Source organism: Sus scrofa, chromosome 6 (genome assembly GCF_054392235.1).
Source record: "Sus scrofa isolate SSC_HxYL_T2T_F1_AM1 chromosome 6, Sscrofa_HxYL_maternal_Yorkshire_Landrace_v2.0, whole genome shotgun sequence".
NCBI lineage: Eukaryota > Metazoa > Chordata > Mammalia > Artiodactyla > Suidae > Sus > Sus scrofa.
The window spans coordinates 48,432,377-48,444,989 of record NC_139388.1 but is presented as its reverse complement, the minus strand read 5'-3'; the positions used below and the strand labels follow the sequence as shown (position 1 = coordinate 48,444,989).

General features: G+C 47.2%; 1 protein-coding gene across 2 annotated transcripts in view; it reads left to right on the top strand.

Annotated features, from left to right (window-relative positions):
* The first annotated feature begins 7,232 nt into the window (after positions 1-7,232).
* The window catches only part of LOC110261279 (zinc finger protein 550-like), a 29,133-nt gene continuing 23,752 nt past the window's right edge, over positions 7,233-12,613 (top strand). For both annotated transcript variants that reach the window (XR_014806130.1, XM_021097226.2), the window contains exons 1-4: positions 7,233-7,340; positions 8,095-8,132; positions 10,162-10,288; positions 11,679-11,749. Coding sequence is in view for 1 of the 2 variants with exons in the window: in XM_021097226.2 (XP_020952885.1) it covers positions 8,100-8,132; positions 10,162-10,288; positions 11,679-11,749 (231 nt within the window). In the remaining variant the exon portion in view is untranslated. The remainder of the gene's footprint in view (positions 7,341-8,094; positions 8,133-10,161; positions 10,289-11,678; positions 11,750-12,613) is intronic.

Sequence of the window (12,613 nt, the reverse complement as noted above, 5' to 3'; positions counted from 1 at the left end):
ATTTAGTTTTGTCTTTTTAGGGCCACACCCTTGGCATATGGAGGTTCCTGGGCTAGGGGTCAAATTGGAGCTGTAGCCACTGGCCTACGCCACAGCCACAGCAATGTGGGATCTGAGCCACAACTGCGACCTACACCACAGCTCACAGCAATGCCAGATCCTTAACCCACTGAATGAGGCCAGAGATCAAATCTGCATTCTCATGGATCCTAGTGGGGTTCATTAACCGCTGTGCCATGACAGGAATTCCATAATGTACATGAGAATACAGGGATAGAAACTTTACATCAGCATCGTTTTGATTCCTGGTAACTGAAAGCAATACAAAGGTGCATCAGCAGTAGATTGGATAAACTGCTTGCTCAATAGCAGTAAAAATGGATGATACACAGATTTATGGTATGACAATGGCTGAATCTTACAAGCTTTTATTTTGAAGAAGATGCAAAACCAAACAGAGACCATAATATATGATTTCATTCATATAAAGATCAGTATCAGCCACAACAAAATTCTCTTTTAGGGACCCATAAACCATAGGAAAAACTATCCAAAAGTCAGGTAATACTGATTTGTAAAATCGGGATATGGGCTTCCCAATTCTTGCCGTTGGGGGAGGATCCCATTGTGACTGAGATGGACCACTCAGGACTATGGGCACTGCTAATATTCTTTTGTTTTGCCTTTAGTGATAGTTATAAAGGTATCAACTTTAGAAAGAGTCATTAAAAGCTATCTAATAATTATTTAAAAAATTTCCAGTGTGTATGCCACAATTCACAATGTTGTGGGTAAAACTGTGTTTTCCCAAAATTCATATGTTGAAGTCTCAACCCCTAGTACCTCAGAATGTGACTGTATTTGGAGATAGGGCTTTTAAAGAGATCATTAAGGTAAAATGAGGTATGTGGGGAGGCCCCAATGAAATAAGACTAGTGTCTCTATAAGAAGAGGAGATTAGGGGAGTACCCTAGTGGCTCAGCGGGTTAAGACCCTGACTAGTATCCATGGGGATGCAGTTTCGATCTCTGCCCTCACTCAGTGGGTTAAGGATCCACCGTTGACACGAGCTGTGATGTAGGTCGCAGATACGGCTCCTGTCTGGTATTGCTGTGGCTGTGGCATAGGCCGGCAGCTGCAGCTCTGATTCGACCTCTAGTCCGGGAACTTCCATACATCACAGGTGCAGCCCTAAAAAAAAAAAAAAAAAAAAAGGAAGAAGAAGAGGAGATTAGGACACAAACAGACTGAGGGACAACTTTGTGAGGACACAGTGAGCCTAAGAGAGAGGCCTCAAAGGAAACCAAACCTGCCAACACCTTAATATTGGACTTCGAGCCTCCAGAACTATAAGAAAATACATTTCTTTTGGTTAAACTACTCAATCTGTGATACTTTATTATGACAGTGCTGGCAAACTAATGTACATTCTACGTTTTCTTTAAAGGAAAAATTGGGGTAAATAAATATAAATGTAGTTCTTACATTTAGTACAACCACCATATGAAAATAAACAAAAGCTGTGAATTCTAATGCAGCTAAAAAAACAATTTATTGCAGTTAAAATAGGAAGAAAAAGTATTATGTAAATGGAGTACTGGGGGGAGAAAAAATAAAGACTGAATATTAGGCTTAAGTCCCAGATCTCTTACAAGCGAGATCTTTGTCATCAGGACAGGAGTGGGATGTAAACAGAAGTCAGTATTAATTCCTCACAGAGCCAGCGTGGGAGCCCCCAAGGGGATATCGGGTGAAATAGAGAGAAAGATAACTCCATAAAATTAAGTGAAATGAAGACTTTCCCCACAATGATTCATTTGATTTCAAAACCCAGGATAATCAGAATTACTTGGAAACAAACGGTTATGATTAAGACCATTGTGTGAAAGCTGGACAAACCACAATTTGAGTCAAGGTCATCTATACAGTGGTGCCTGGCACCCAGAGCCTATAGTAGTAAGTTTTCTTGTGTTTTGTTCTTTGGGTTTTTTTTTTGTTTTTGTTTTTTTGTCTTTTTGTCTGTTTAGGGCTGCACCTGTGGCATATGAAGGTTCCCAGGCTAGGGGTCTAATCAGAGATACAGCTGCAGGCCTACACCACAGCCACAGCAACGTGGGATCCAAGCTGCGTCTGCGACCTACACCACAGCTCGTGGTAATGCCAGATCCTTAACCCAACTGAGTGAGGCCAGGGATCGAACCCACAACCTCAGGGTTCCCAGTCAGATTCGTTTCCTCTGCACCACGACGGGAACTCCAGTTTTCTTGTGTTCTAAACTGACGTGAGGATAGCTGAGTTGTGTGAATAAACTGTTATTAAATTCATATAAGTAAAATAATTCCAGGAGTTCCCATCATAGCTCAGTGGTTAATGAATCCAACTAGTATCCATGAGGATGCGGGTTCAATCCCTGGCTTTGCTCAGTGGGTTAAGGATCTGGTGTTGCCGAGAGCTGTGGTGTAGGTTGCAAATGTGCCTTGGATCCCACGTTGCTATGGCTGTGGTGTAGGCCGGCTGCTGTAGCTCAGATTTGACACCTAGCCTGGGAACTTCCATATGCTGCAGGTGTGACCCTAAAAAGACAAAAATAATAATAATAATTCCAGACCTACTGTAAGAAAATATAAAATCTGCAAACCCATAGATATATAGATACAGATAAATTTATAGATAAAAGGAAACCATGGTAAGCAGAATTTTGGAACCTATTATCTTTTGCCCCCTGGTGTTACTCCCATGAATATATTACAAGGTAATGAGATTTTCCATATGTAAATAAAGTTACTATCAATTGACCATCAAATAAGGAATTTATCCTGGATTATCTGGGTGGGGGCCTATTCTAATCTCATGATCCCTTAAAAGCAGATAACTTTGGCTGGTAGTAAAAGAGGAAGTAAGAGATTCACTTGAGAGAAACACTCAACCCACTGTTGCTAGTTTGAAGATCAAGGAGCCCAGGTGGAAATTGTGAGCAGGAAATGAATTCTGCAAACAAACAAAAACAGTGACTTTGGAACAGGGCCTAAGGCCCCAGGTGAAAACTGCTGCCCTAACCATTACCTTGATCTTGGCCTTGGAGACCCTATGCAGAAGACTCCGTTGAGCCCTCAAACTTCTAATCTAAAGACTGTGAGCTAATCAATGTGTGGTTTTTTGGGATTTTTTGTTTGTTTGTTTGTTTGTCTTTTGAGGGCCGCACCTGCAGCACATGGAGGTTCCCAGGCTAGGGGTTGAATCAGAGCTACAGCTGCCATCCTAACACCAGAGCCACAGCAACTCAGGATCTGAGCTGCGTTTGCAACCTACACCACAGCTCATGGCAACGCCAGATTCTTAACCCACTGAGTGAAACCAGGGATTGAACCTATGTCGTCATGGATACTAGTCAGGTTCATTAACCACTGAGCCACAACAGGAACTCCAATAAATGTGTGCTGTTTCAAGCTGCTAAATTTGTGGTAAACTTTTTTGCAGCAACAATAGAAAACAAATAAAGGGACAGACATACAAGAAGAGGAAAGAATAGAGACAGAAGAATTTAGAACAAATTAACGGGTGCTCATTGCTCTATGAGGTAATTCTGACCATGAGATGGGGTGGGATGAATGTGGATAAAGGAAATATTTCATTTTCTGTGGCTTCATTGTTTATACACATTATATATAATCAAGTTAAAATGTAATGTATACATGGTGTCTCATCATAAAATTATTCAGGTGTGAATTGGGTCAGCTATGGGTAGGAGATCATCCATACCATATTTATCTGACATTAAAAATAGTTTTGCTTTCATCCCATATATTTTGGCCACTGTATGGGTTTTGTACTTTGCTACCAACTCCTGTATGGATCACTGAACACTGGGATTTGTGTCCTAGGAAGGGTGTTCCCAGTACCTGGGACTTTCATTGCTGAAACCAAGACAATCTGAGCAAATCAGGGTGATTGGATATTCTTCCCACCCAGTTCCCCAGACATTTTCCACAACTATTGGTGGAAGTGGAGCCCAGAGAGCACAGGGTGGAGGCAAAAGAGATCAGAGCCTCAGGCTGCTCTGGCAATTGGGGTCTTTGTGGGGGCCTCTCATTAAAATGGGATATGTGTAGAAAAGCAGCCCAAGAAATCTGTATGGGTTCCCCTGGCTTTTTGGTGGAAGACTGAGTTGGGTGGCTTCTGGACAAGACTCCCTAAGGTCTGATGAGAATAGCTACTGGGGGCTGAGCGCTGAAGGGGGTTTTGCAGAGGTTTACAGTGCAAGATTCATTTGAATCCTGTCCTGCCCAACCACAGGGGAGAGACATCCTCCCTGAACACGTTGGGCGTTCAGTGGAGACACCAGAGAGACCACACCCTAGAAGTAACCCGGTGCCCTAGCATGCATGTTCCTCCTCCAGAGGGGAGGCGGCTGCCCACGGCTGCTGGTAGAAGGGTTCAGAGAAACTGGCTGCTGGCACAGCAGATCCCCAGCAGAAGGTATCTTCCTCTTGAACTCGCTTTAAGATTCTTTTCAACTTTGCCAGTCAGTTCTTGTAGATAATTGGTCTCCTGCTGGGGGGGAGGGGGGCTGGCAGGTCGCTGAGAGGGTGCTGAGTCCCCTCAAGGGTCGCCTCCCAGAATAGGAAGCCATTCTAAGTCCCTAGCTCCTCTCGGCATCTGGGATGAAGTCAGAAGCTAGTCCCCAGCGCTCGCGCAGGAGCTGCGTCCTGGCTTTCCATCCAAAGGACTAAGTCTTGACCTTTCACTCCAGAGATTGTCTCCAGGACACATAGGGTCGGGTCCCCTGGGCCCCGGTAAGGCCTGCCTGGGTGGCGTGCGACGGCCCAGGCCGGTCCCTGCCAGCAGAAGGCGCCCCCGAGCACGGGCCGAGCCGCCGCATCTCCTTCACTTCGGCGGGCACAAGGAAACCTGCCAGGATTGCAGGTGCAGCCGTCGTGTTGCTACGCGATTGGCGGGAACCAGGATGCAGAGGCGGCGAACTCGACTCAGCATGAAACCAAAGGCCACACTGGGAAGCATCTGAGTCATGAGACCAAAAAGACGTCCCAGCAGGTCTCTGCCACGCTCTCAAACAAAACCGCGTTTCTCACCCCTTGGGGGTCAGAGAGCACCGCCCCATCACATCACGGGACCCCCCCCGGGGGGTCCTCTGCGGAATGTTTCATGGCCTTGGCAGAGCAGCCCCGCGATTTTAAACAGTAGTCTGTAGCCTCAAGCAGGGCTGAGCCCATCGCACACGGGCAGACCTCGTGCATACTCACCAGGTCACGATGCAGCTTTTAAAAGAAGGCACTTTGGGCGTACAGGGTGTTGGTAAGGAGACATTGTGAGCAAAATAAAGAGGTAGCTTTAGGTTGACCAAGGTATACTGAGACAAGCAAACTGCAAATCAGTTTACGAAGTAGAACAATTTTCACTAAGAAAAACGTGTTTAGGAATATATCTGAACACAGATACATACGCATAGAGCAAGGCCTACATGGTGAAGAAACCATTCTAAAAGGATAATAGAATCTGGCAAACGTTTTGCTCCAGAAGCCAAAATTACCAGAGACTTTTCACTTTATATTTTATAAATGCATGTAGGGTTGTTTTATATGTTAATTGTTTAAGTATTAGGAAAAATAACCTGCACAAATGCATCTTGCAACCTCAGTTAAAAACTCCTGCGCCTTTAGGAGGACTCCTGTTAGTAGCAAAAACCAAAAACGCATGATTCCCATCCATAGGAATCACAGCAGATGAATGGAATGTTCTTAAATTTGCATCAAAATCACCTAAAGAAAGGCCCTTTAAAAGAGATTTGGGGCCCTTAACCCCAGAGCTTCTGATTCAGTAGGTCTGGGTTCACAACAGAGTGTTTGTGCTTCTAAAGGGTTCTCGTGTGATGCTGCTGCTGCTTCTGGTTCACAGATCAAACTCAGAGAAGCAGTCTTCCAGGAAAGGTAATGCTGCATGCTGTCTCAGGTCCCAGTCTACAGGGCTAGAGGTTTGCAGACTCCAAGGGGCAGATCCCAGAGTTCTCACCTACATCTCTAAAGGTCTCTGCAATGAGTAAAGCAGAGAAATGGCCATCTGGAAGTCTTAGTTCCTTCACTGCTAGGGGGCGCAGTGAGGAATTCCCAGGATTCAGGTGATCACGAATCCTGGCCAGGCTCCACCCCCAGAAGCCCCAAGTGGCTTATTTCTTCTGGAACTCAAAAAACCCTATATGGCTCATTCCTCACCTCCTTCAGGTATTTACTCAATTATCCTCTTACTAAGGAGACCTCCCTTGCTGCACTGTGTAATATTACAGCCTATCTCCCTACTCCTCAGCACAGTCACTCCTTTCCACTCTACATACTACATTCCACTTATTATATAATTTAGCGCTTCTTTCGTGTTGCCTGTCTTTTTTGAATATAACATAAGCGCCGTGAAAACAGGAATTTTTGTCTCAGTTGGTTCATGGTGTTTCCCATGCACCATGGGAATAGATGCTCATTGAACATTTGCAGTAAATGAACATGACACCATAGATCCCTGTTCGTCTTCACCATTACGTCACTCTAAAGGTTCTCTTTAGTTTCCCCTCCAAGCTGGATGGAAAATGCTCAATATTTTTGAGAATGAAAAAGAATCGCATTTGGAGAGAACGTCCTGTGTCCACTTGCTTCGGGGCAGCCCAGCATCCCTGTTCTGTCTTCCTCGACCTGGCCCTATCTGAAGATTTTTTTCTCATCTTCGACAATATACTGAAATTCACAAAACTGACCAACACTTCAGGCTATACGCATTTGAAAGACAGTAAGTTATGTTTATTAGTTCCCACTACGAGTGGAAACACTGTAGGTGCCCGTGACACCATGGACTGATCATTACACTTGGACTTGTAGCCTTTGGGAGCATCGGAAATAATAGGTTTAGCCTCTGGAGCATGCTTAGCTTGATAGAGTATGAAATGGTATGTATCAACACTTTGGTGATCAATTGCTGACAATATTGCTCAGAAATCTGGGCGCCTTCCTTTTGAGAGAATGCAAAGCGCCTTTTCCTCAGTAAAAGCCTGAGGATACCTTTCCCGCGGTTGGAGATGTTGGGGGTGGGAGGGAGCGGGCGCCTTTCGCAGTGTGCAGAGCTGGGGCTGTATTACCCAGAGTGCTCTGCGCTGAGCGGCGGCAGTGCTGATCCAATGAGGGGTGATTCGTGTTTGGCGCCAAAGATAGGGGCGGGATTTCCGGTCTCGTTTTGTGGCAGTCATTTTGGCTGCTTGGAGGTTGGTTCCCAGTCGCTGGGTCGGGTCTGAGGCAACAGTAGGCTGACCGATCGAGAAAAAGTGTTGTCGTCACTGCACAGAGGTGAATCTGAGGCTTGGTGGGGGCTGCCCCGGGGTGATCCCACGTCAGGGCTAGGCCGGAAAGGGTGGGGACTGAGTCCTCCCTGTCCGCCTACGAGATCGCAGAGGCCTCACTTGAGGACCTGGCACGAGTTGGTGTGAGACCTTCAGGGCCTCACCAGAATCCCCCCTTCTTTTGAATAGTGAAACTCCAAATATGGGGAGCCTGTTGTGATCACTGTAGCTGAGGCCTGAGCATTCAGCATTGGCTGGGGTGTAGGTGATGTCCCCGTCTCTGGAAAGCCAGTTTGATGAGGTGTGGGGAGTATCACAAGTGGAGGGATCAGTATGTGCAAAGGCTGGGGCTGGGGAGGGGTCCTGGTCCTGGGGCATTTGGGAGACCTGGACTCCCTGTTGTGTCTGTATAGAACAGAGTGTGAAGGGGAGTCCCGCCTGGAATGGCAGGTGGAAGAGGTGCACCTAAGTTCTTGGAACGATGGAGGCTCATGACCAGAAGAGGGGCATGGTCTGAGTTAGGGTTTTTAAAGTTTCTTCCAAACTGGAAAAGGGGCGATGAGGACAGTGAGGCACAGGGAAGTTGAGTCCTGCTCCAGAGTCACACACCTGGTAAGAAGCATTACTGAAAACCAGGGTTCGCAAGTTAACAGTAAGCCCAAGTTTGCCTGGTTCCAGGGCTTTCCAGGAGTATAAGGGGATCTGAGCCCAGGAAGCCCTTGCATGGTTGGTTGCTTCTCACAGCCTCCTTCTCCCCATAGGTTCCATGGCCACAGAAGTGCTTAAGGACCCTACACAGGTGAGTAGGCCCTCACCAGTACCACCTCTACACACACACACACACACACACACACACACACACACATACACATGTTCTCTGCAATTGTGATGTTCTAGGACTCTGCCACTCTCCTAGCTCTTGATAAATGTTCAACTCTAGGCCAGAGTTTATATTAAATAGTTCCTATGTCCAGCAGCCAAGAATATATGAGATGTGGAAGTTTATCCCAGGCACAGGTAACATCATGTCCAAATGCTTGAAGATGGGGCTGATCTGGGAGTGTTCAGAGAACCACATTTCTCTTTCCTTTGTGGTGATCAGGAGATTAAAAGTTGGGCCTGGAATGGCAACCTGAGAAGATGGACGTTTTCCTGGAGGTGATGGGAGCAATGGGATGGGAAGGAGGAAGTTGTTTGACCCAGTTCTTCGAAGGCTCTGTTTGGCTTCAGAATGGAGAACAGATTTTTAAGAGGGAGGGAGAAGTCAGGAAGACCAGGGATGAGGCTACTGCAATAGTCCAGGTGAGTATTGGTGGTAACTGGACAGTGTGGTGGCCGTAGAAGTGGGAGGAGTGGTTGGATTCTGGATCATTTTTTTTTTAAGTATGGCTGACTGGATTTTCTAATGTTGAGGGTAAGAGAGGAAAATGTAGGAATCAGGGATTACCCCCAAGTTTTTCGAAGGAAGAAAGGAAAGTTGGCAGTCATTTTCAGTGGGAATGTCAGGAGTTTTGTTTTAGCCATATTGAGAATCCAAGATGTTTCCAAGAACACTGCTTCATGGCATCAAGTTGGCAACTGGACCCAAACGGCTGAAATGGATGGATCCAATCTGGTGGATGGATCAGGGTGGAGACATCCAAATGGTGGTGGCTACTCTGTGTATCCAAGAAGAGGTGGAGCCGTGGGTCACATTTGGGAATCTTCAGGTTGTGGTGATAATGCTATTAGCAGACCAGGAAAGGGAGGGTGGTGCCCCAGGACTGGTTCTCTTGTTAGAGCACCCGGTTACATGTGGTATGTGTCACAAGCACAATTGAGGAAGAGAACTGGCCATGAAAGGAGGTCTGGAAAGAGGATGGTCTGTCAGTGGCCAAGGCTTCCAAGGGCAGGATGCAGAGGCCTAGGAGTAGTTGAGGATCGTGAGGCTGAGGCTGGTTCTTGTTACATCTCAATGGAATTACCTGGATTTTTGGTGACCCTGGAGTGTTTTGGTCAGGCTGGTGGATTAGCTCAGGGGGAAATGTGGTTGTGTGATGGAGTCACTGAGCGGAGCGGCTTCGGGCCAGGAGCCCTGAGGTGGGCTTTGAATGAGGGTTAGGTTGAGAGAGGAGGGATATGACTAATAAGGGGACAGCGAGTGCAACACAGAGTAGAAAAGAACCTGTGGGGTCTGGAATCTTCATATGGATGGTTCTGAATGACTGAGGGGGACACAAGCAACAGAGCCAGCGAGTGAGGCTTTTGTAGCAGGATTCGAAGCTTCCCCTGGCAGTGGGAGCCATTGAAGGCCTTCATTTGCATAATCTTGGTGCTGTGTGGTGAGTAACACATGGGGAGGCCAAGGGAGAGATTTATGGCTTGGAGCAGGGAGATGGTGGCTGTGGGGTCTGGGCATACAAGAGGTACAGTCTAAAGAACGAGGTGCGCATGGAGAAGTATGAACTTATGTCCTCAGATCCTGGTAGTGGGGACCTCTCTAGGTAAGGCCCTCATACCTAAGGCAGGCCCCAGTTTGGTTGGTTTGGGAGGCACCATCTGGGAAACTTCTTGGGAATTGCCTGGCAGGACGGGTAGAGCCCTGCCTGGCAGGCCCAGATCTTAATGGCATCTATGTGCCCACCAGTCTAATGTTGCTGAGGGCCAGGCGAAATAATTAATGAGGCCATGAGGAGGGGCAGGCACACATGGCACCAGGGTCTGATACCTAAACTTAGTTGTGGAGCTATGGAGAAGTACGGGGCGGGGCGGAGGGAGATATGTGGGGATATGGATTGAGGGTCCTCGAAAGAGGCCATTCATGGTTTCCTCTCTTCTCATCATGGCAGGGCAGTGTGACCTTTGAGGACGTGGCTGTGTACTTCTCCTGGGAGGAGTGGGCTCTTCTTGATGAGGCTCAGAAACTCCTGTACTGCGATGTGATGCTGGAGAACTTTGCACTGATAGCCTCTCTGGGTAAGGCTTCCACACCCACCCAGGTGTCCTCAGCCCATCTCTGCCTGTCCTCTTTTCCCAAGAGGCAGCTCTTGCACTTAGCGCCTCTCTAGGTAGGACCCTCATACCTGTTCCCAGACCTTTTCCTTTCCCCAGGAACAGATCGGTATTTCTTATATCAGGACCACAGGCACTTCTTTCCTCAGTTCCCCAGGTAGGTGCTCTGGTTGCTAGGGCTGAGCCGTTAGCCCTGTGCTATCCTCTTCCCACTCAGCCTCCAAACCTGCTGCTCAAAGCCTTGCAGGGAAGGAGTCAGGAGTCTTGCATTTGGTCTTTTAGATCCCACCTTGCTTTGTTTCTCTGGCCAGATGACCTCCCTGCCCTAGATTTTACTCCCTTCCTCTAGTTGATGTGTCCTTGTATCTACCTATGCTAGGAATTACAGTCACTGATAAGCTACTGACAAGGAGCTACTGTGGGCTGCTTATGTGGCCCTCAGGCTATTCTTGCAAGCTCCTTCTCCGAGGTATTCTTGGTAATATTTTGTTTTCTTTCCTATGGTCTATCAATCTAAGTTGCTCTGGGCCAGTGCTGGCCACCCATCTGTCCAGTCTTTTCCTTAGAACTTGCATCATCCAGGCACTCTGTTCAGCTGGGGGTAGAGGGGAGCGCCATGGGTGCTTCTCATGGGGAACATGACTCCAGATCCACAAAATGGGTTTAGAAGGTCCCTGGTGGGTGAGAAGGCATGACATCATGGCTGTGTTCAAATCATACCATTAACCTGTTCTATTTCCACACTGTTTCGGTGTCGGTGCCATTGGCCACACCTCATTTTTGCCTTCCCTTCCTCATTCTTGACACTTTGCCAACTTGTCGTTTCTGCACTGATTCTCAGCCCAGGGTGAATCCTCAGTCTCACAATGGATTTCACATCTCACCCAGTCTTCTCCCCTGCTCCCTCTCGCAGTGTTCTCCACTTTCACCCCACACACACTGTGTTGTGAGATGTGAACATCTTTAAGTAGTCTTTGAACATGAGTTACTCTGACGCAATTGAGTCTTGAGCCCAGACAAACCCTTCCGCACAGCATTCCTGTGTCATCAGCAGACAAGTGCTAAAAACCACTCAGTGAGTTGTAGCCCTGCCTCTCCTCTTTGTGCTGTACCCCATCCTTTCTCCTTAGCTTGGTCCTTCTCTGTGTCCTTCATTTCCCCCATGCTATGACCTTTAGAGGGCCATTATTGTACAGCAGCTGCTTCCTCAGCCTGACTCCAACTTCCTGCTTCTGACAATAATCCTATGGACTCAGGTACACTCATTCATTAGTATCTCAGGTGCACATTTGTGGTGGGGTTGCCCCTTCCCACCAGAGTCAACTGCACTTCACCTGTGTTTCTTTGTTTCCAGGTTCTTGGCATGGAGTGGAAGATGAGGAGGCACCTTCTGAGCAGAGTGCTCCTATAGAAGGAATATCACAGGTCAGGACTCCAGAAGCTGATCCCTTTCCCTAGAAAGTCCACCCCTGGGAGACATGTGCCTCTGTCTTGAAAGACATTTTGCACTTGTCTGAGGAAAGGGGCACACATCCCAGGCAGAAACCGTACACTTATGGGATGGGAGGGAAACACCTCTTTCAGGATAAACCTTCAGCAGAAGCAGCACTGTGGAGAAAACCTTTCAGAAGGGATGTGGCAGGGCCTGTTTGTGAAGAGCTACAAATTCCATGTGCTAAGGAATGACTTTACCTGTAACAGAGGTGGGAAGTGCTTCCTGGTCAGTTTGGACCTTCTCTAGCACAGGGCCACTGACAACAGAAGAAGCCACATAGCAGCACTAAGTGTAGTCGGCCATTCACTGTGGGAAAAATCATCAGAAGTGTGACATATGCAAGAAAGCCTTCAACCACAAATACACACCTCACACACAGGGAGTTCACAATGGGAAAAGGACGTGTGTGTTCCACAAATGTGGGAAAGTCTTTGACTGCAAATACAGACCTGTTGCCACCAGTGAATTCACACTAGAGAAAGGCTTTATTAATGCAGTGAACATGGGAAGTTCTTTAACCAAAGCTCCAGCCTTGTTGAATACCAGAGATTTCATACTGGAGAAAGATCTTCTGAATGCAACGAGTGTGGGCGAGCCTCTAGGAAAGCTTCAGTCACATCACATATTGGATAGTTCACATCAGAGAAAGGCCTGAGTGTAATGAACATGGGGAATTCTTTAGCCAAAGCACCCACCTTATTATTATGGATTAATTGGGAGCTGCTCCTGGCAGACGGGTGTGTAATGGTAACACTTGGAGATACACGAATATGACAGATGTGTGATGGTGACAC